The 15,551-nt window shown below is 46.9% G+C and overlaps 1 protein-coding gene across 1 annotated transcript in view; it reads right to left on the reverse strand.

Annotated features, from left to right (window-relative positions):
* Positions 1 to 7,841: 7,841 nt before the first annotated feature.
* The window catches only part of Add2 (adducin 2), an 80,772-nt gene continuing 73,062 nt past the window's right edge, over positions 7,842 to 15,551 (reverse strand). The window contains exons 15-16 of the mRNA XM_051175018.1: positions 14,278 to 14,403; positions 7,842 to 8,658 (exon numbers count right to left, since the gene is read on the reverse strand). Of these exons, the coding sequence (XP_051030975.1) occupies positions 8,354 to 8,658; positions 14,278 to 14,403 (431 nt within the window). The 3' untranslated portion in view covers positions 7,842 to 8,353. The remainder of the gene's footprint in view (positions 8,659 to 14,277; positions 14,404 to 15,551) is intronic.

Below are 15,551 nucleotides of genomic sequence, written 5' to 3' on the forward strand. Positions count from 1 at the left end.
AGCTCATTGTTTTCAGTTAGAAATTTTGCTAGTGAGAAAAGAGGGAAGCTACAGGACAGCTTAGCTGGAAACAAACACCAGGAAAAGTGAGGAACTTCTGCCATCTGGTGGGCATTTTGGGTAGTGGCAGTGAATTGAGCGAACTGGTGGTCCACCAAGTGGTTAAAGTGGTTCTATCTGGTGTCTATGTCTGGTCCTTCCTTTTTTTTTTTTTTTTTTTTTTTTTAATAACTACCACACAGCCATTTGAAAGGAATTCATATTCTTCTTACAGGCTATTTGCATCTATTAAACCAATATGTTTTTATTGTTACATTAATTGAACCTGCTATATTCATACCCCCCCCCCCCCGAGTGTGTGTGTGCATATATATGTAAATTTTATCTACTTGGTGTGGGAGTAATGAGGCATAAAACCTCTCCTTTAAAGTTATGATTTCTTCATTTTCTTCACATTCCCATTTATTTTATCTTCATTAAAAAACATTAACTTTCTTTTTTGCATTTGTTTATGGGTGGGAGTACCACAGTGCACATGTGGAAGTCGGACAACTTGTAGGAGTCTGTTCTCTCCTCCTGCCCTGTGGGTTCCAGGAATAGAACTCAATTCATCAGTCTTGGAGGCAGGAGCCTCTTCCCACTGAGCCCTGCCTCTCCTTTATTTCTGAGAGAGCTTATATCCCTCTAGGTTTGTAGTTTGTTTCCAGTGCTTTAAGGGTGTCACTCCACTCTTCTTCCTGGCTTTGTTTCCAACAAGAAATGGCCCCTATCTTCTTTGTTCTCTTGCACACACGGGGGGGGGGTTGTTGCTGTGTGTGTGTGAGTGTGTGTGTGTGTGTGTGTGTGTGTATGGTATATACACATGTGTATGCAAGAAGTCCAGCAGTTCACACTGGGTGCCTTCTTCCATCGCTCTCCATCTTTATTTTTGAGACTAGGTCTCACTGAGTTGGAAGCTCATGGACTCAGCGAGGCTGCTCATGAAGACAAGAGGGTTCTGTTCTACCTCCCAGCACTGGAGACACTTTACCAAGTGAACCATTTCCCCAGCACCCTCATTCATTTTTCACAGCTATTTTTATGTTTTATAGTTTGGTAGCTATATTACCTTTTAGAAAAGATCATCTTTAAATTTTTATGTCACCTCTAAGTTAATAATTATCATGGACTCAATGTTTGTGCCTCCTAAGTATATAGATTGAGGCGAATTAACCCATTTGCTCTTCTAACCATTTAAAAATCATAAAAAAAATGACACATTTGGTGTGTTTTACCTTTATTCTCCTCCAATTTATTATTTTTGCTTATTTCAATAAGTATTTTTTAAATGCTTACATTTGGTTTGCGAATGAGACATTAGACTTAGATTATATATTTAATTGCTCACTAACTTGGTTTAATTGCTGGGTTATTTATACTGATTTTTCATTCACTTGTGTCCCAGTGGCAGGTGTTCTTAGGTGTCCATGGGACCATGTTTAGACTTAGCTTATGTTTTCCTCATCCTGCTTTTAAAAATGTTAGATATCTTAATCAAAGGTTGCAGTAAGATGGCTGTAGACCCCAGCTCCCCACTTGCACTGAAGGCAGCCTTCACTTTTCATATTTCTAGAAAGCAGGGGGCACTGCTTCCCTTTCTGCATTCATCTAGCAACTTCAGGGGAAACATGAGGAGGAAGCAGGTCCTATCACCATCTTTAAATATTTTATTCTTATAAAATCATGTGTGTGTAGGTACATGCACATGAATGCAGGTACCCACAGAGGCCAGAAGAGGGCATCAGATTCCGTGGAGCTGGAGTTACAGGCAATTGTGAGCTACCTGATGTTGATGCTAGGACCCAAATCTGAGTCCACTGAAGGAGGAGCAAGTGCTCTTAATCACCTATCTCCCTAGCTCTGTGGTCACCCTTAAGCCATACCAAAGTGGAGTGGCACAATGATGGTTGACCTAATCAATGGGAATAGCTACAGGAACAGAAATGGGCACGTGTTCTACCTGCTCAGAGTGATTTCAGCATAGGTGTACTTGACAACTTTGGAGCGGGAGAGGGCCTGGGTGTCCTTGCTCTCGGGTTCATAGGATCCAGTGGAGGGGAGGCTCAGTATGCTCAGATGGGAACAGGAAGATGGGACTCTGGCTGTGCTGTGGGTGCTGGTGTGGGACCTGCCTGGAGCAGAGGCCTGGGCTGAGGGCAGAAGCATCTTTTGTGGAGCATGGTCTGGGGTCTTGGGACCATGGAAGGGCAAGGCTTCTGTTTGTGTCTGGGCTTTACCAAGTGTGAACCTGAAGCCTTGAAAGTCCCCATTTTCAGAACCTGGTCCTCATCTGTAGAGTAAGGAGCTGTATAATTGGCCTCAGGCTTACAGGGCTAAAACCAGATGCTCTACATGATACACTCAGGTAGACCTGGCCTGTGTATGTGGATGCTCAGTAAGGGTTAGGTGGCCCCCACACTCCTCTGGTGTTGTGTGGGGTTCATGTGTGTGTGTGGGGGGGCATGTGTTTATTTGGAGGTTGACATCAGGCATATTCATCAATTACTTTCTACCTATTTTTAAGACACTGTCTCTCACTGAATCTGGAGCTCACGAATTCAGTTAGACTGGCTGGCCAGCTAGCCCCAGAAATCTATCTCCTTCTTCCCAATGCTAGGGTTAACAGACACAGCCAGCCATACCTTATTTTTTATGTAGGTGCTGGGAAGTGAACACTTTACTGACTGAGACATCTCTCCAGTCCCTCTTCTTATTTTTGTACAGAGGTAGGAGAGGACAAAAGGAGCTTTCCCTCTTCTACTCTCCACCCCAAGCTCAAATGGCTTCTCTTTCTAGCTCTCTGCTGCTGGTCTAACATCTGCCTCCACACTGGTCTCCACACCTGCAAATGCAGGGCCAGCCATCTTGACTGCTCCTGTCTTATCTGCTGCAAAGCAGCCTTTGCAACTGTGTCGGCCCCACCCAGTTTCTCTTGCTCAGAGGACTGTTTCATGGCTTCCCCTCCCACATCAGAACTTAGCAATATCTGTGTTCAGCTTTCTACATGTAAAAAAGGTTAAAGTTCCCTGTGTGATTCATATTTCTACACATGGGCCCCCTTCCTGACTTCCACCTCCCCAAGAACCAGAGCCCCGAGTAGCAGACAGAGTGGAAGCCAAGCACATCTGGTTTACTAGGGTAAGATCTGCAGGTGAAATAACAGCATACACACAGAAACCATGGGCAGAATCCACCCCAAACACAGTCAGATACCAAAGCAGAAAAAGGCCTTTAGAAAGATCTCATGGAAATCAAAGGGAAGCTTTGTTGCTCATAGATTCAAACAGAAAACCATATAAAGCAATATATATATATATATATATATATATATATATATATATATATATTGCAAAATAAAACCCATAAGCCTAACCATCCAACTGCTCATCAGTGGCTCAATGTGTTAGCATACAGAAAGGCAGAACCATTTGTGGGAACGATGTGTGATCTCGGTGGTGGGGGGGGGGGAGGGCAACATGTCACAGCACAGAGTATTACACTGAATCCCTCTTCAAAGCCTCACAGTACTAGGAAAAGTCCAATACACACAGCCTATGTACAAGGGAAGACAGTAAGTTATAACTTTCATGTGATGATTGTCCGACAGACATTTCACCAACACTACCCACATCATTGCATACAAGACACCATACTCCCTGGCCAGCCTGGGTTCCTGCCACCCTGCACCCCATGGGTCCTGCTAGGTGCCTCCTTCTGTCCAATCTCTTCTAGGAGAGGGAGGATCCTGGGACTCATCACCCTTAGCAGTTCAAGGAATTTACAGACAGGGAATTTTGTGGTATGAGTCACTAATACAGTAAGACCCACAGACACAAGGTGGCATTGAAATGAGGGTCTGAAGCTTCCCCAACCTTACTGACATCATGTAAGGGTCTGTGATGTTTCCCAAGTGAGACCCCCTGGTTTAGGTCCAGCTGCCATCCCTATTCATGTTAAAGGGGCCACAGGCTGGTTTGCCAAAGAGAAGAGCTTAGGTCCTTCTCAATATTCCTTGAATTCTGGTGATGTCATCTCTACCCAAGAGACAAGGGAAGTATACTCAGGGTCCAGCCTCACTCAGGTGCTTGGGACAGAGAGGGTGAGGAAGCAGCTGAGGACCCTTCTCAGGCTAGCCTGCACCTGAGCCCCTCCCAGCACCATGAGTCTCCTCTGTCTTGAAGACAGCTGGCACAAAAGTCAATCTGGAAAAAAACTAATAGCCATATGTGAATGAGGCAGGGCATGATTTCCATACTTTCCAGGGACACCCAAATACTGAGTCTTGCTAATTATCCCTGTGAAAAGAAGCCCACTAGGGCACTGCCATGCAACGTTGATGGAAGATGGTTTGTCCCCTGCAGGCTATTCCACTGTGTGAAATCCCCAGAGACCCCCTAGCAGAAGGGGGTCAGGAGCCTTGGGAATAGATGAGTACCACCTCCTAGTTAGATAGGGCTCTGTAGGTGCCTCTTCACATTGGAGAAAGAGGATGTGTGCATAGAAAGTAAATGACCGTGTTTTGAGAACTTCAGTGGCCTCTGGACCTTTCTTCTCACATTAAATCACCTGTTTCAAACCACACATGGAACAGGCATGATGTCCTATTAAGCTGTGATGTGCCCTGTCCTGTCCATGGGAGCAAAGAGCAGATATCTGGCATTCCACTCAGTTCTCAGATTTTCTGAATTACAACATGGGGCCATGGAAAAGTTCAATTGGGCTTAGTGACAAGAAATGTTGTAAGAGGCCCCATAGCCTCTCTGGCCACAGTGGATTGTTCTATGCGAAGAGCGAAGGGTATTTGTGGGACCACATGTGTAAAATAAACAAGGGGTGAAAGTTTCAATAGTCCTATTCAGCTGTCAAGAACTAATTACATTTGGCCTAGAATTAAGACATAAAATTCACACTTATGAATTCACACTTAGGCCTGGCACAGTGGCCTACATAGGGCATGTCCTGTCCCTAAGCAAATGTAGATCTAACCTTTTTCACTCTGGGGCAAATGGTTCTTTCAAACCCATTACAGCATTTCTGCTCACCTCAAAGGAGCAGTGGCCCTGTTACCACAAGGTCAGATGCCTGCCATCTTGCCACATTGTTAATCTATAGGGGTTAGGTTCAGGCATGGTCTCCATGATTGGGTGGCTTAGAGCAGTGTCCCTCATCCCCTGTCCACAGAACAAGGACTTCACACTCATTAGGAAGTGGCACCTGGCTCTTTCCATGACTTAAGAGGGAGAAGACCTCAACTCAGCTGATAAGAAGCTCAGATACAGGCTAGAGTGCAGGGCATCTCTGGGTAGGTTCTCCCAACCCCGGGTTGGGGAATGGGCACACAAAACAGGTAGCCCTCACAGATCACAACCACTTCCAGCATGTGACATCACAGGGACCAGGATTGCCTCTCTCTGTCCTACTTCTGGGCACCTGTGTGTGGGAACAGGTCAAGAAGCTGCTTCAATTTTCCAATCAGTTGGTCCCACAGTAGCACCACTACCCTTCTTGGCAGCAATTACAGTGGCTCAGTGAAAAGGAGGCCAATGGCTGGTAAACTCTGAATTTGCAAACACCCCTCCTCATTAGTTGGACCATGGACTTTTACTTGAAAGCCAGAGAAAATGCCCTATCTGGGCTGTACAGCCATCTCTGCAGTCCTCAGAGTTGTGCACATCACATCCTTTATGTACAAGGGAAGAAGGGAATAGACAAAATATCTTTATACTTCTCCCATCATTTCATTGCAAAGCAAAACAGGGCCTGAGGCTGCGAACCCAGTGTTATTAGCTCTTGAAAACTTCTTCAGGTGTTTTTATCCCAAGAATCCCATGAGAGGAATTTTAAGCTAGAAACTTACTGGTACAGTGGGAGAGAACACAGCACAGGATGAGCCAGCAGCCTTACCCACACTCTCTCCACTTAACCACCAAAATGGCTCTACAACATACTTTTATTTATGATTCTACCCTAATGAACAGATCTCCCACCCTGTCTACAAGTCTTCTTATGACACAGCCTTGCCCACCTGGAATGTAAACCATTTCTGTCACCTTTTACATAATGCTCTGACAATACTATCTGGCTCTGCAGGACAGTTTGTGGAGTATGCCCCCTCCCCCTGCTCCAGGGAAGTTCCTCTCTGTTTTTAAAATCTGATTCAGCCATCAGTTTTCCAGAAGGCTTCCCTATGCCCAGCCCCAGGAAGACTGGATGGCCAGTCATTGTTGTCCTGGCTTGCCTGTTCTATAACTTGTCTACATGTCTCACATGTTCACAGATGAGTGTTTTCTGAACAGTATGAGCTGAACTCAGGGCCTTGACTCCAAAGATGACACTCCAGCAAAGTTCTGACACTTTATCCTAAGCAAGCCTCACTGTCATAAAGGTAACAAAGGGAGCATGTTGGGCAGCGGCAACAGACTTCATCCTGAGCTCACACACACCTAGGCAGGGTTGACACCTCTCATCTTTTTTTATTTTTTCCATCTGACTATTAAGAGAATATGGGTGTGAAATCTTATTTCTAAGAAAGCATCTCCTGTAGAAGTTTCTGAGCATTCACACACAGGGGCATTGGGTTGTCTGTCATTAGATTAGACCCAACTAGGAAGCAGAGCAAAAACAGGGCCTGGGCAGAAGCCACAGATCTGCTCAAGACAAGTGTGGGGGCTCTCTCGTTGCAGCCAGAGGGTTCAGCTCTACATTGTCAGAGACATAGGTCTTACCACTACCCATGGTCACCAGGCGGTGACTGCATCACTTAGGGTGACAACAGGTGACCTCTTTAAATTCATCCCAAGTGCTAACACCACACAGCCAAGACCAGGTGCAGAAATGGCTAATGGGGCAAAGCCACTGTCCATTCACCACAGCTGGGAAGAGCCAGCACTTGGCTCAGACTTACCTGGGTTCAAACCCAGCCTGAGCTCTTGCTCAGCAAGTCATTTATCCCTGATGGGGTTCAGTTTTCTTACCACAAAAAGGGAGGAATGGGACACTGAGAGGACAGAGGGTAAAGCCTGTATGGTGTCTGTAGACAGCAAGTGTGCAAAGTGAAAAATGATGGTGAGTCAAGAAAATTCAAAAATACCTTTACAATAATCTGGACAAAGAAGAGAAATGCTCTTTGAAGATGCTGTGCTTTAGGGAAGATGGATTGTCTTAGAGCCAGAAGTGTTCATTATTAGCCAACACTTCTCCTTGGGAAGATATGGAAAAATGTGGGCATTTACTATAATAGCTGTGCCTATCACCAAGTCCAGGATGCAAGACAGTGATGAGGTTGGGAATGCCAGGCATGTCTCTGGAACTTGGTGAGAAATAACCCAGAAAGACTCATTATTGACTGTCATATGCTGGACCTTCTGTGACTCAGAGTGGGGACCCAAAGAGCTAAGGTCAAGGTGCCAAGAGTAAGATGTTCTGGTCTATGGGTAAGGGCTCTGTCAGGGCATGTGGGAAGGCCAAAGGACACCTTTGGCAAAGCCAAAGTGGCATTTGACCCTCCTTGCAAAACTCAACTCCAGCACAAAATTTAGATGTCCTCGAATTTCTATCCTGAGCATGAGACCTTTTCTTTTGCTACTGTTGGGCTTAATTTTGCAGCCTGAAATGCATAATACAGACAGGCCAGGATCCTAGGCTCTTAAATTTATGGCCCCTGTCCACTCATTAAGCTGACTTGGCTTGCCCTCTATCTGTTGGTTCTTGGGGTTCTTCCATCCATCACTCAATGGGTTCTATGTCGAAAGCTTAGGATTAGTGTTTGGAAAAGTACAAGCTAAGCCATCAGCCTGGGGATCAAAGATTAACTTCTATTGGGGGGAAGGGGAACAGGTCAGCTTGCCTAGTTACTTTGAACAGGGGAAGGGACCCAAAATGGAAGAGAGAAGCACGGCTTCTTGCTGTGGAGACAGCTCCATCAGCAAGAGGCAGGATTCCTGGGAAGAGATGGACCTCATTCAGAGGAAGTCTTAGCCTGTGAGCATTTGTGACCATGCCTGGTGCTTGGCCTTCCTGCCCTGGGCTCAGGCTGGCAGGTGGTGTCCTAACAAAGGCAGCCTAGGACTAGGCAGTGTTGAACAGAGGATAGAGCATGACCATGGTAGTCAGGAAGCTCAAATCTAGGGCAGGCCCTGCCACCAACTAACTGCGACTGTGGGCAAGATACCTGTTTTCTCTGGGAAGGCTGGCTTTAAGCCCCCCTCTGAGTGCGATCCCAGGTCCTTCTCTATACCTCATTGGCCCTATGCTCCAGGGGCAGAGTTGGGAGAAGGGCAGGGAAGGAGGGCAGGGATACAGCAGGAGCCACCAATCAGGATTCCACTTTCTCCTTCTTCTTGCTCTTCTTCAGGAAGGAGGGGGTTCGGAATTTCTTTTTCTTTTTGGAGGGTGACTTGGAGGGTGAACCCTCTGGGGACAAGGGGCCACTGGTAACTGACTCAGTTTTGTCCTTGTAGCTGTCACCATCAGTGTCAGCATTGGTGGTCATCTGGCCCAGTCCTTTGCTGAGGATCTCTTCTGCACTTGGCTCCTCTTCCTTCCCATTCACCACTACCCCTTCCGGTTTCACTGGCTCAGGCTCCATGGTGGCTTTGCTGTCTTCTTTCTTCTTGGCATCTAGGAAAAGACCAGAAGACCCAGCTATAAGATTTCATGAAGGTGAATGTTCAAGAGGTCAACAGAACCACTTGTAGGGGAGGTCTGGAGCCAGGGGTGGATGGGTAGGCTGGAATGGAGTGGGAGCAAGGATCCTGGAACAGAGGGCTGGAGCTCTCATCTCACACCCCCTGCCTTGGGGAACATAGCCTGGGCAGGTGTTACTCTAGGTTCTTGTCTACATATTGAAACACATATTGGTTTCTGGACAAGCACTGAATTCAGGCACCAAATGAGAATGAGGAGGCAAGCCCAAGGGAGGAGAGAGGCTGTGGGCTGCATGTTCTGGCTGTCTCAGTGGAAGCATTGTGAGAAATGGCCCAGTTGTACCAATCAAAACATGATGATGACAGGTCTTTATACCTACACAGCAGCAAGGAACTTAGGGAACCAGTGTCTTTCCAGGTGGCAGAGAGGAGAACCAGTAAGGACCTAGCATTTCCATAATAGAATCGACAGCCCAAGGTGGTCCTTTCATTCTAGTGGCTGCCAGGTTCACCAGGCTCCATACTCAAGGGCATCGTGCTTAGACCCCAGGCACTAAAGTTCTCTGCTGTCCCTTCTCCCCAACTATGCTGAATTTGAAACTCCTGTGTAAAGAGGGGAACTATAATGCCACAGACATTGAAATGTAGAAAGTGATTGAAAGACTGCCTGATTCCCTCCTTCCCATTTTACAACTTAGAATGGGAGAGTTACAGGTCCTGGCTTCTGCTTCCACGTGCTTCCTTCCCATCTATGGGCTGAGAGGCCTGCTGGTATGTGTATAAGTTGACTGTGTCTGTGAGCACAGTGGGGTGGTGTGTGAGAGGTGAGCATTTGAGTGTGGTATAGACTATGTATGTACGTATATGTGGATGTGTGTGTATGATGGGATCATGAATAATTTTGAGTGTGAGCATCACCATCAAAAGGATTGGCCTATGGTCTGCTATATGGGAATGTAAGAAACAGAGGAAGGTAAAGCCATGCTGCAGAAGTACGTAAGAAAAATACTCTAGAGTTCACACTGCAGAGTGACTTGAGACTATAATTTGTGTGGATTGGGTGAGCTTGGTGCAGTCAGATCAGGCTGGCTCAACAACCTGGCAAGATCTTACAGTGAGGACTTTTGTTCCTTCTCAATCTGGCATGCCAAAGTTCTTTCCAGATCTGCCTGAGTGTGGGATCCCTTTTAGTAGTAGAGACTGGCTGCTGCCTTCTATTCATCCCACTTTCCAGACTGAAGCCTGAACTACAGCCCTGACTACTGCAGCGTGAGCTCTGGTCTCCTCACCTCCATGTGTATTCCCATGGCAGTGTACCTCAATGCCATACATCTGTTGGGACAAAGTGCTCTCTCTTGTTTCTCCTCCATCTTTGACTTGTTCTTACCCACTGTGGATCCTTTGACCTGTCACCCAGGCTCTACAATCTGGGGAAAGCCCCTCTCCTTTGTGTCCAAAAACTTAACCTTATACAATAGATTTGCTTTTTATGCTTGGTCTTCATCTAACTCCAATGTTGTATGCTCATTTTACATTGTCATATGCTGTCAGAACACAAACTTTATCAGCAACAATATGGTTGAACCTTTTACTGTGTGAGGCCAGATGCAGGTTCCATGGAGGAGATCTGGCTTCTTCAGGAACATGCTCAGACACATGACTGCTGGCCTGGCATGCCACTTAGACAGCAACAGCAAGGGAGACAAGGGGATGGCCTGGACAGACACATGGGTCAGACACATGGGTCAGACACATGGGACAGACACTTTGGGTCAGACACATGACTGCTGGTCTTTCTCCTTGTTAGGGCCCAAAGCAGACAGTGGGTCACCGTGTGTGTGTGTGTGTGTGTGTGTGTGTGTGTGTGTGTGTTTGCCCCATACATGTTAGGCAAGGGCTCTACCCTTGATCCACATCACATCCCCACCCACCTCTCTAAGTCACCAGGCTATTTTGACATAAAAAGAGCATGGCTGCACAGTGGGACATTTGGGTTCAGGATATACTTTTGTTGGCGCACCTCAGCTGAGACTCAAAGTTCCTCCAAGTGCTGAATATTCTGTTGGCATGCGGGATAGCTCAGGCTCTACCTTGCAGAGCCTCTTGATATTGATAGGTTCCTATAGCCCCTGCTGGCTCCATGGCTTCTGGTAGCAACCAGAATGCAGGGAAGTGTTGCAGAGTTGGGCTTAGGCCAAAGATGGAAGGTCTAGAAACTTCTGCCTAATAGCTTTGGGATACATAGGTCATCATGAATAAAGTCCAACGACACCAGTGGAAATGTGGAGGTTAGGAAGAGTGAGAGGGAGGCACAGAGACAGAAGCCAATTCAGCCACTGCAGCATCCTCACTGAACTCTGATTCTTCCTGGCCTCACAAAGGCACCAGCCATGTGTGTACACTACCTTGGAAGTCCTGGCCTAGTCATGCTCATAGCTGATTGTGTGTGGTCTTGGCTGATCTCTCACAGGGCTGAAGAGCCATTGAGCTAAACCTAGTCAACTCTAGCCAATGCACAGGAGAGCTAGCTCACTATGGACCATAATTGGACAGAGATCTGATGCTACAGAGCTAACCTGCCCAAGTCTTGGAGGCCAACAACATCAAGGACTAGTAAGTTCTCACAATTCAAGGAGCACAGTCCTTAATAAAAATGGATTCATGTGAGCACACTGCAAAATTGCTCATTGTCTCCAGACACACACTCACTCTCACCCTTGGAGGCCCATGGCTGATGTCAGATGTCTTCCTTGATGGACCTCCATTTTATTTATTGAGTCAGGGTCTCTCAATTGAACCCAGAGCTCACCAATTGGCTAGAGCAGCTAGCTAGTTTGTTCTTGAGGTTCTTCTGCCTTTGTCTATGGAGTTCTGGGATTACAGGGCCTGCCATGCCTTGTTGGATTTCATGTTTCTGCTGCAGCAAGCACTTGTATCCATTGTGCCATTTCCCCAACCCTCTGAAATGTTTTGAGTGGCTTATTTGAAATAATGGATTCATCTGTGAACATATGGCATGAAACAGGAGCAATTTCTTTGTTGCTCAGTCCATCGCCCTGAGTATCCCCTGGAGGCTGCACTCAGTATGGATCACATTGCTTAGGGTCTGGTCAAAGAGAAAGAAGTATCATGGTGAGCAGATGTGGAGGAAGAGACATGTTAGAGAGGCTGATGGTGAGGGATTCAGATTCTGGAACATAGGTGAGGATTGGTATTATGGAGACTCAATAGGAGAGGACCAGGGAGCACAGTGACAGAGGGTTGGAAACAGTCATCCTTCATCTAATGGATTAGACACATGTGGGAAATAGCTACAGTGAGGGAGTCCATCCTGCCTGCTGCAAGGAGCTGGTCCAGGCCACCCACCCCCACCACACTGCAACTCACACATGCATCACATTGTGTCAAGGTAGCCATGCTTCTAGCTGTCTGTGGCACATAAAAAAATCTTTAGAGAAAATTGTAACTTTTGTTGTTTTACAAGTGAAGTGCAGTGGGCCCTATGAAAGGGGTAGATTTGGTTCAGAGAGAACCGGAACTCGAACTCTTGTCACAGAGAGTATGATACCCAGTGGTAGGTGGATGGCTCTTTCCATCCCTCCTCACTCTCCCTGTTTTCTATTCCTCTCAGGAGCTGACAGGAATCTCAGGATTTGTCCCCTTGTGCCATGAGCCCTCTCAGGCTCTCCCTGAATTTCCTTCCTGCAGACTGCACACATGTGCTAATGGACAGTCATAAGCCAGGTCCTCTGCACATATCTAGGTGGCATCTGAGGCCCTGAGAGAATTCAGGCTCTGCTCAGAGTTCTAGTAGATGCTCCTTAGAGGTGCCAAAGGGCCAATTAGTAATTCCTGATGACCATGACACTCTCCTGCAGCCCCCTATCCTCCTCATAGGACTTGTTATCTCTTTCTCTTGTCTCTCTCTCTCTTTTTGAGACAGGGTTTCTCTGTGGCTTTGGAACTTGTTCTGGAACTTGGAACTAGTTCTTGTAGACCAAGATGATCTTGAACTCACAGAGATTCATCTGCATCTGCCTCCTGAGTGCTGGGATTAAAGGCATGTTGCCACCACTACCTGGCTTTCTCTCCCTTCCTTCTTTCCTTTCTTTCATTCTCTCTCTCTCTCTGTATGCATGTACCCATGTTTCTTACAGGAAGCCTAGTCCATGCAGCACAGGTATGTGTATGTGTGTGCCCATGTCCCTTATAGGAAGCTTAGTCTATGCAGCACAGGTGTGTGTGTGTGTGTGTGTGTGTGTGTGTGTGTGTGTGTGTGCACGCACCCACATCCCTTACAGGAACCCTAGTCAATGCAGCACAGGTGGAATTGGTCATGGATTTTATATCTGAGAAACTTTCCAAAGGCGGGACGGTGAGATGCAAGAAGAAAACCTTAGAGGGGAAACAGATTTCTTTTGAAAAGCTCCTCCCTCTCTGTTTCAAGTGACAGGTGAGTTAGGAAGTGGCCTCTCTATACTTACTACAGAGACAAGTATTCAGACTTGGAGGAAAGTCCTTTAATGAAGGCACAAATGAGAAGAGAAAGGAAGACATTGTGGACAAGTTGACAACACACCACGATGAGACACAATGAACACATTCAGCCAATGGAGAGGAGGGAGGGACATCCACTTGGGGCTCTGGCCTCAAGCAGATGGCTCTTCTCCAGTGAGGTGGGTCTATATGCAAGGCAATTGTTGGCTTGGAGAGGAAGCTCAGGTTGGAGGTGCTACCAGAATCACACATGTGACCCATCACCTAGGAAGGAGATCCTGGCAGCCCAGCAGAGGCTGTTCTTTGGGTGGCCCTCTCTGGTAGAGTTTCTCAGGGGACCTAGTATAGCATCATAGAGGTGGCAAGGGACCACAACATCATTATTACCATGCATACTTTAATCATAGTTGAACCTATGTTCAAGTTATTCCCTTATTCCTTCAAAGTATGCTATCATCAACACTCCCTCTAGACACAGCAGAACTGTAGCAAGGGAAAGCATTTGACTGAGACATGGAGTAGGTCTCTGAACTACAAAAATTAACAGGTTTTTGGGGGCTTGGAATTCTATTGCCTAAACTCATGTCTCTCTAATGGCATGGTTTTTAGCTGGTTCACATTTTAGAGTGCCCTGGAGAAATGCTGAGGGTGGGCTCCAGGCCACAGAACCAGGGGGTCCCAATGCTCAGTCAAGATGGAGAGTGATACCATCAGATCATGCCCCCCCCCCCAGGAAATCCAGAGTTTCAGGCCCCATCTCAGACCTGACAGAGCAGTGCCTTCATTTTAGAGAGACCCTTCCCCACACCAGCACCTGAGAACCAGATGGCACAACTGGCCAGCTGGGGATGGTGAGGGTGTGGGTTAGTCTTTTATCTCTACATGGAAGGCTTTGGCTGCATCAGCAAAGTTCACTGGTAAGAGAAACTGAATCTTGTCCAGAAAGCCTAGAACTGTTTGAGAGGAAATATTTCCCATGGGAGTGAGGCCACCCTCCCCTGACAAACCCTTAGCAACTAACAACCATTCTCTACAGTGTAAAGAACACCTGCTCCCCAACACAAGTGTCTTTTGAAGCCTGCTCAGCCCCACTCACCCTCTGAAGCCTTGGAAGGAGAAACTGCCGGACTCTTGGTCCCTGCTTTTGTTTGGCTCTGCACTGGAGATGCAGGTGTGAACTTTACAGGTGAGCCAGGCTCTCCTGTGTCTATGTCCTTCACCCCTGAAAATAACAGAGACCCACCTTAGCACAGAAGTCACAAAGAGATAAGAGGGGCAGGGCGAGCATGAAACCCAGTGCTTTTCTACCAGTCACTTCTGGCTGGAGAATTACTGGACTCTCCTTAGCTCAGATTTACCCCTGCTTCTTCCTAGGGAGGCTAAAAGGGGGCAGTCAGAGTCACCTTGTCTACCCCATGGCTGCCTGTGCTGTGAGGAAGGAAGGTGGCAAGAGACTGCCATGTGCCAGATCAGCACCTGGCTCTGCAGGTATTGCTGAAAAGGATCGCCATGGACACATCCCCGGGGGAAGCAGAGCCTCCAATAGCCATTGGCTCTCCTTAGGAATACCCAAGCTTCTTCATAGTTGCTAGCTTGCTAGCTAACTCAGCTAATTCATATCTTCCTTCCAAACAATCCCTAGTACATTTCTCTATTTTTTTCAAACAGGCACATTTGAACTCCAAGCAAAGCAGGAAGCAGTACTTGAAAAGATGTTTAACCCTGGGTGAGAAGTAATGCTGGTAGAGGACCCCAACTCTTGGTAAATTATACCTGTGTCTAAGTGGATTTCAGGCCCCAGCTGTTCTTCAAGCAAGGAGGAGAGACAGCTCTTTTGGGCAGAGTGGGAGGGTGAACAAGTGAGAGGGTGCCTTTATAGCCAAAGAGGGATTTGAGGTAGAGCCTGTGCCATAGATGACTTTGTTCAGGCTAGCCCAGAAGGGAACAAAATCATGACCCAGCAAGTCAAGACACCAGAAGTTTCAACGAAGAGGGACTGGCTGGACTCCAGACTCTGAAGCAAGGTAGCTCATAGAATCCTGGCTACCAGGGTGATAGACACACTCCAGACTTTATATGACTATCACACCTATCTCATTACAGCTAACACCAACCTGTTGCCTACTGACCTTGTGCCTCAAAGGCACAATTCCAAGTATTTTATAGGTATTAACTCCTCCATATCCAGTGGAGGAGGGTCAGTGATGTCACGAAGGTGACATCCCATGGAGCTGTGAGATGGTGGGTCATATTGATTTTCTAATAGTGCTATTTGGTGATGGGGCAAGAAGGTCCTCACCGGGACTGCAGATCCTAGTGAAGAGCCTGAGCTCTCTCCCTAGGCTGGCAGGTCCTGCAGCTATGGCACAC

The sequence above is a fragment of the Phodopus roborovskii genome, unplaced genomic scaffold (assembly GCF_943737965.1).
Source record: "Phodopus roborovskii unplaced genomic scaffold, PHOROB, whole genome shotgun sequence".
Lineage (NCBI taxonomy): Eukaryota > Metazoa > Chordata > Mammalia > Rodentia > Cricetidae > Phodopus > Phodopus roborovskii.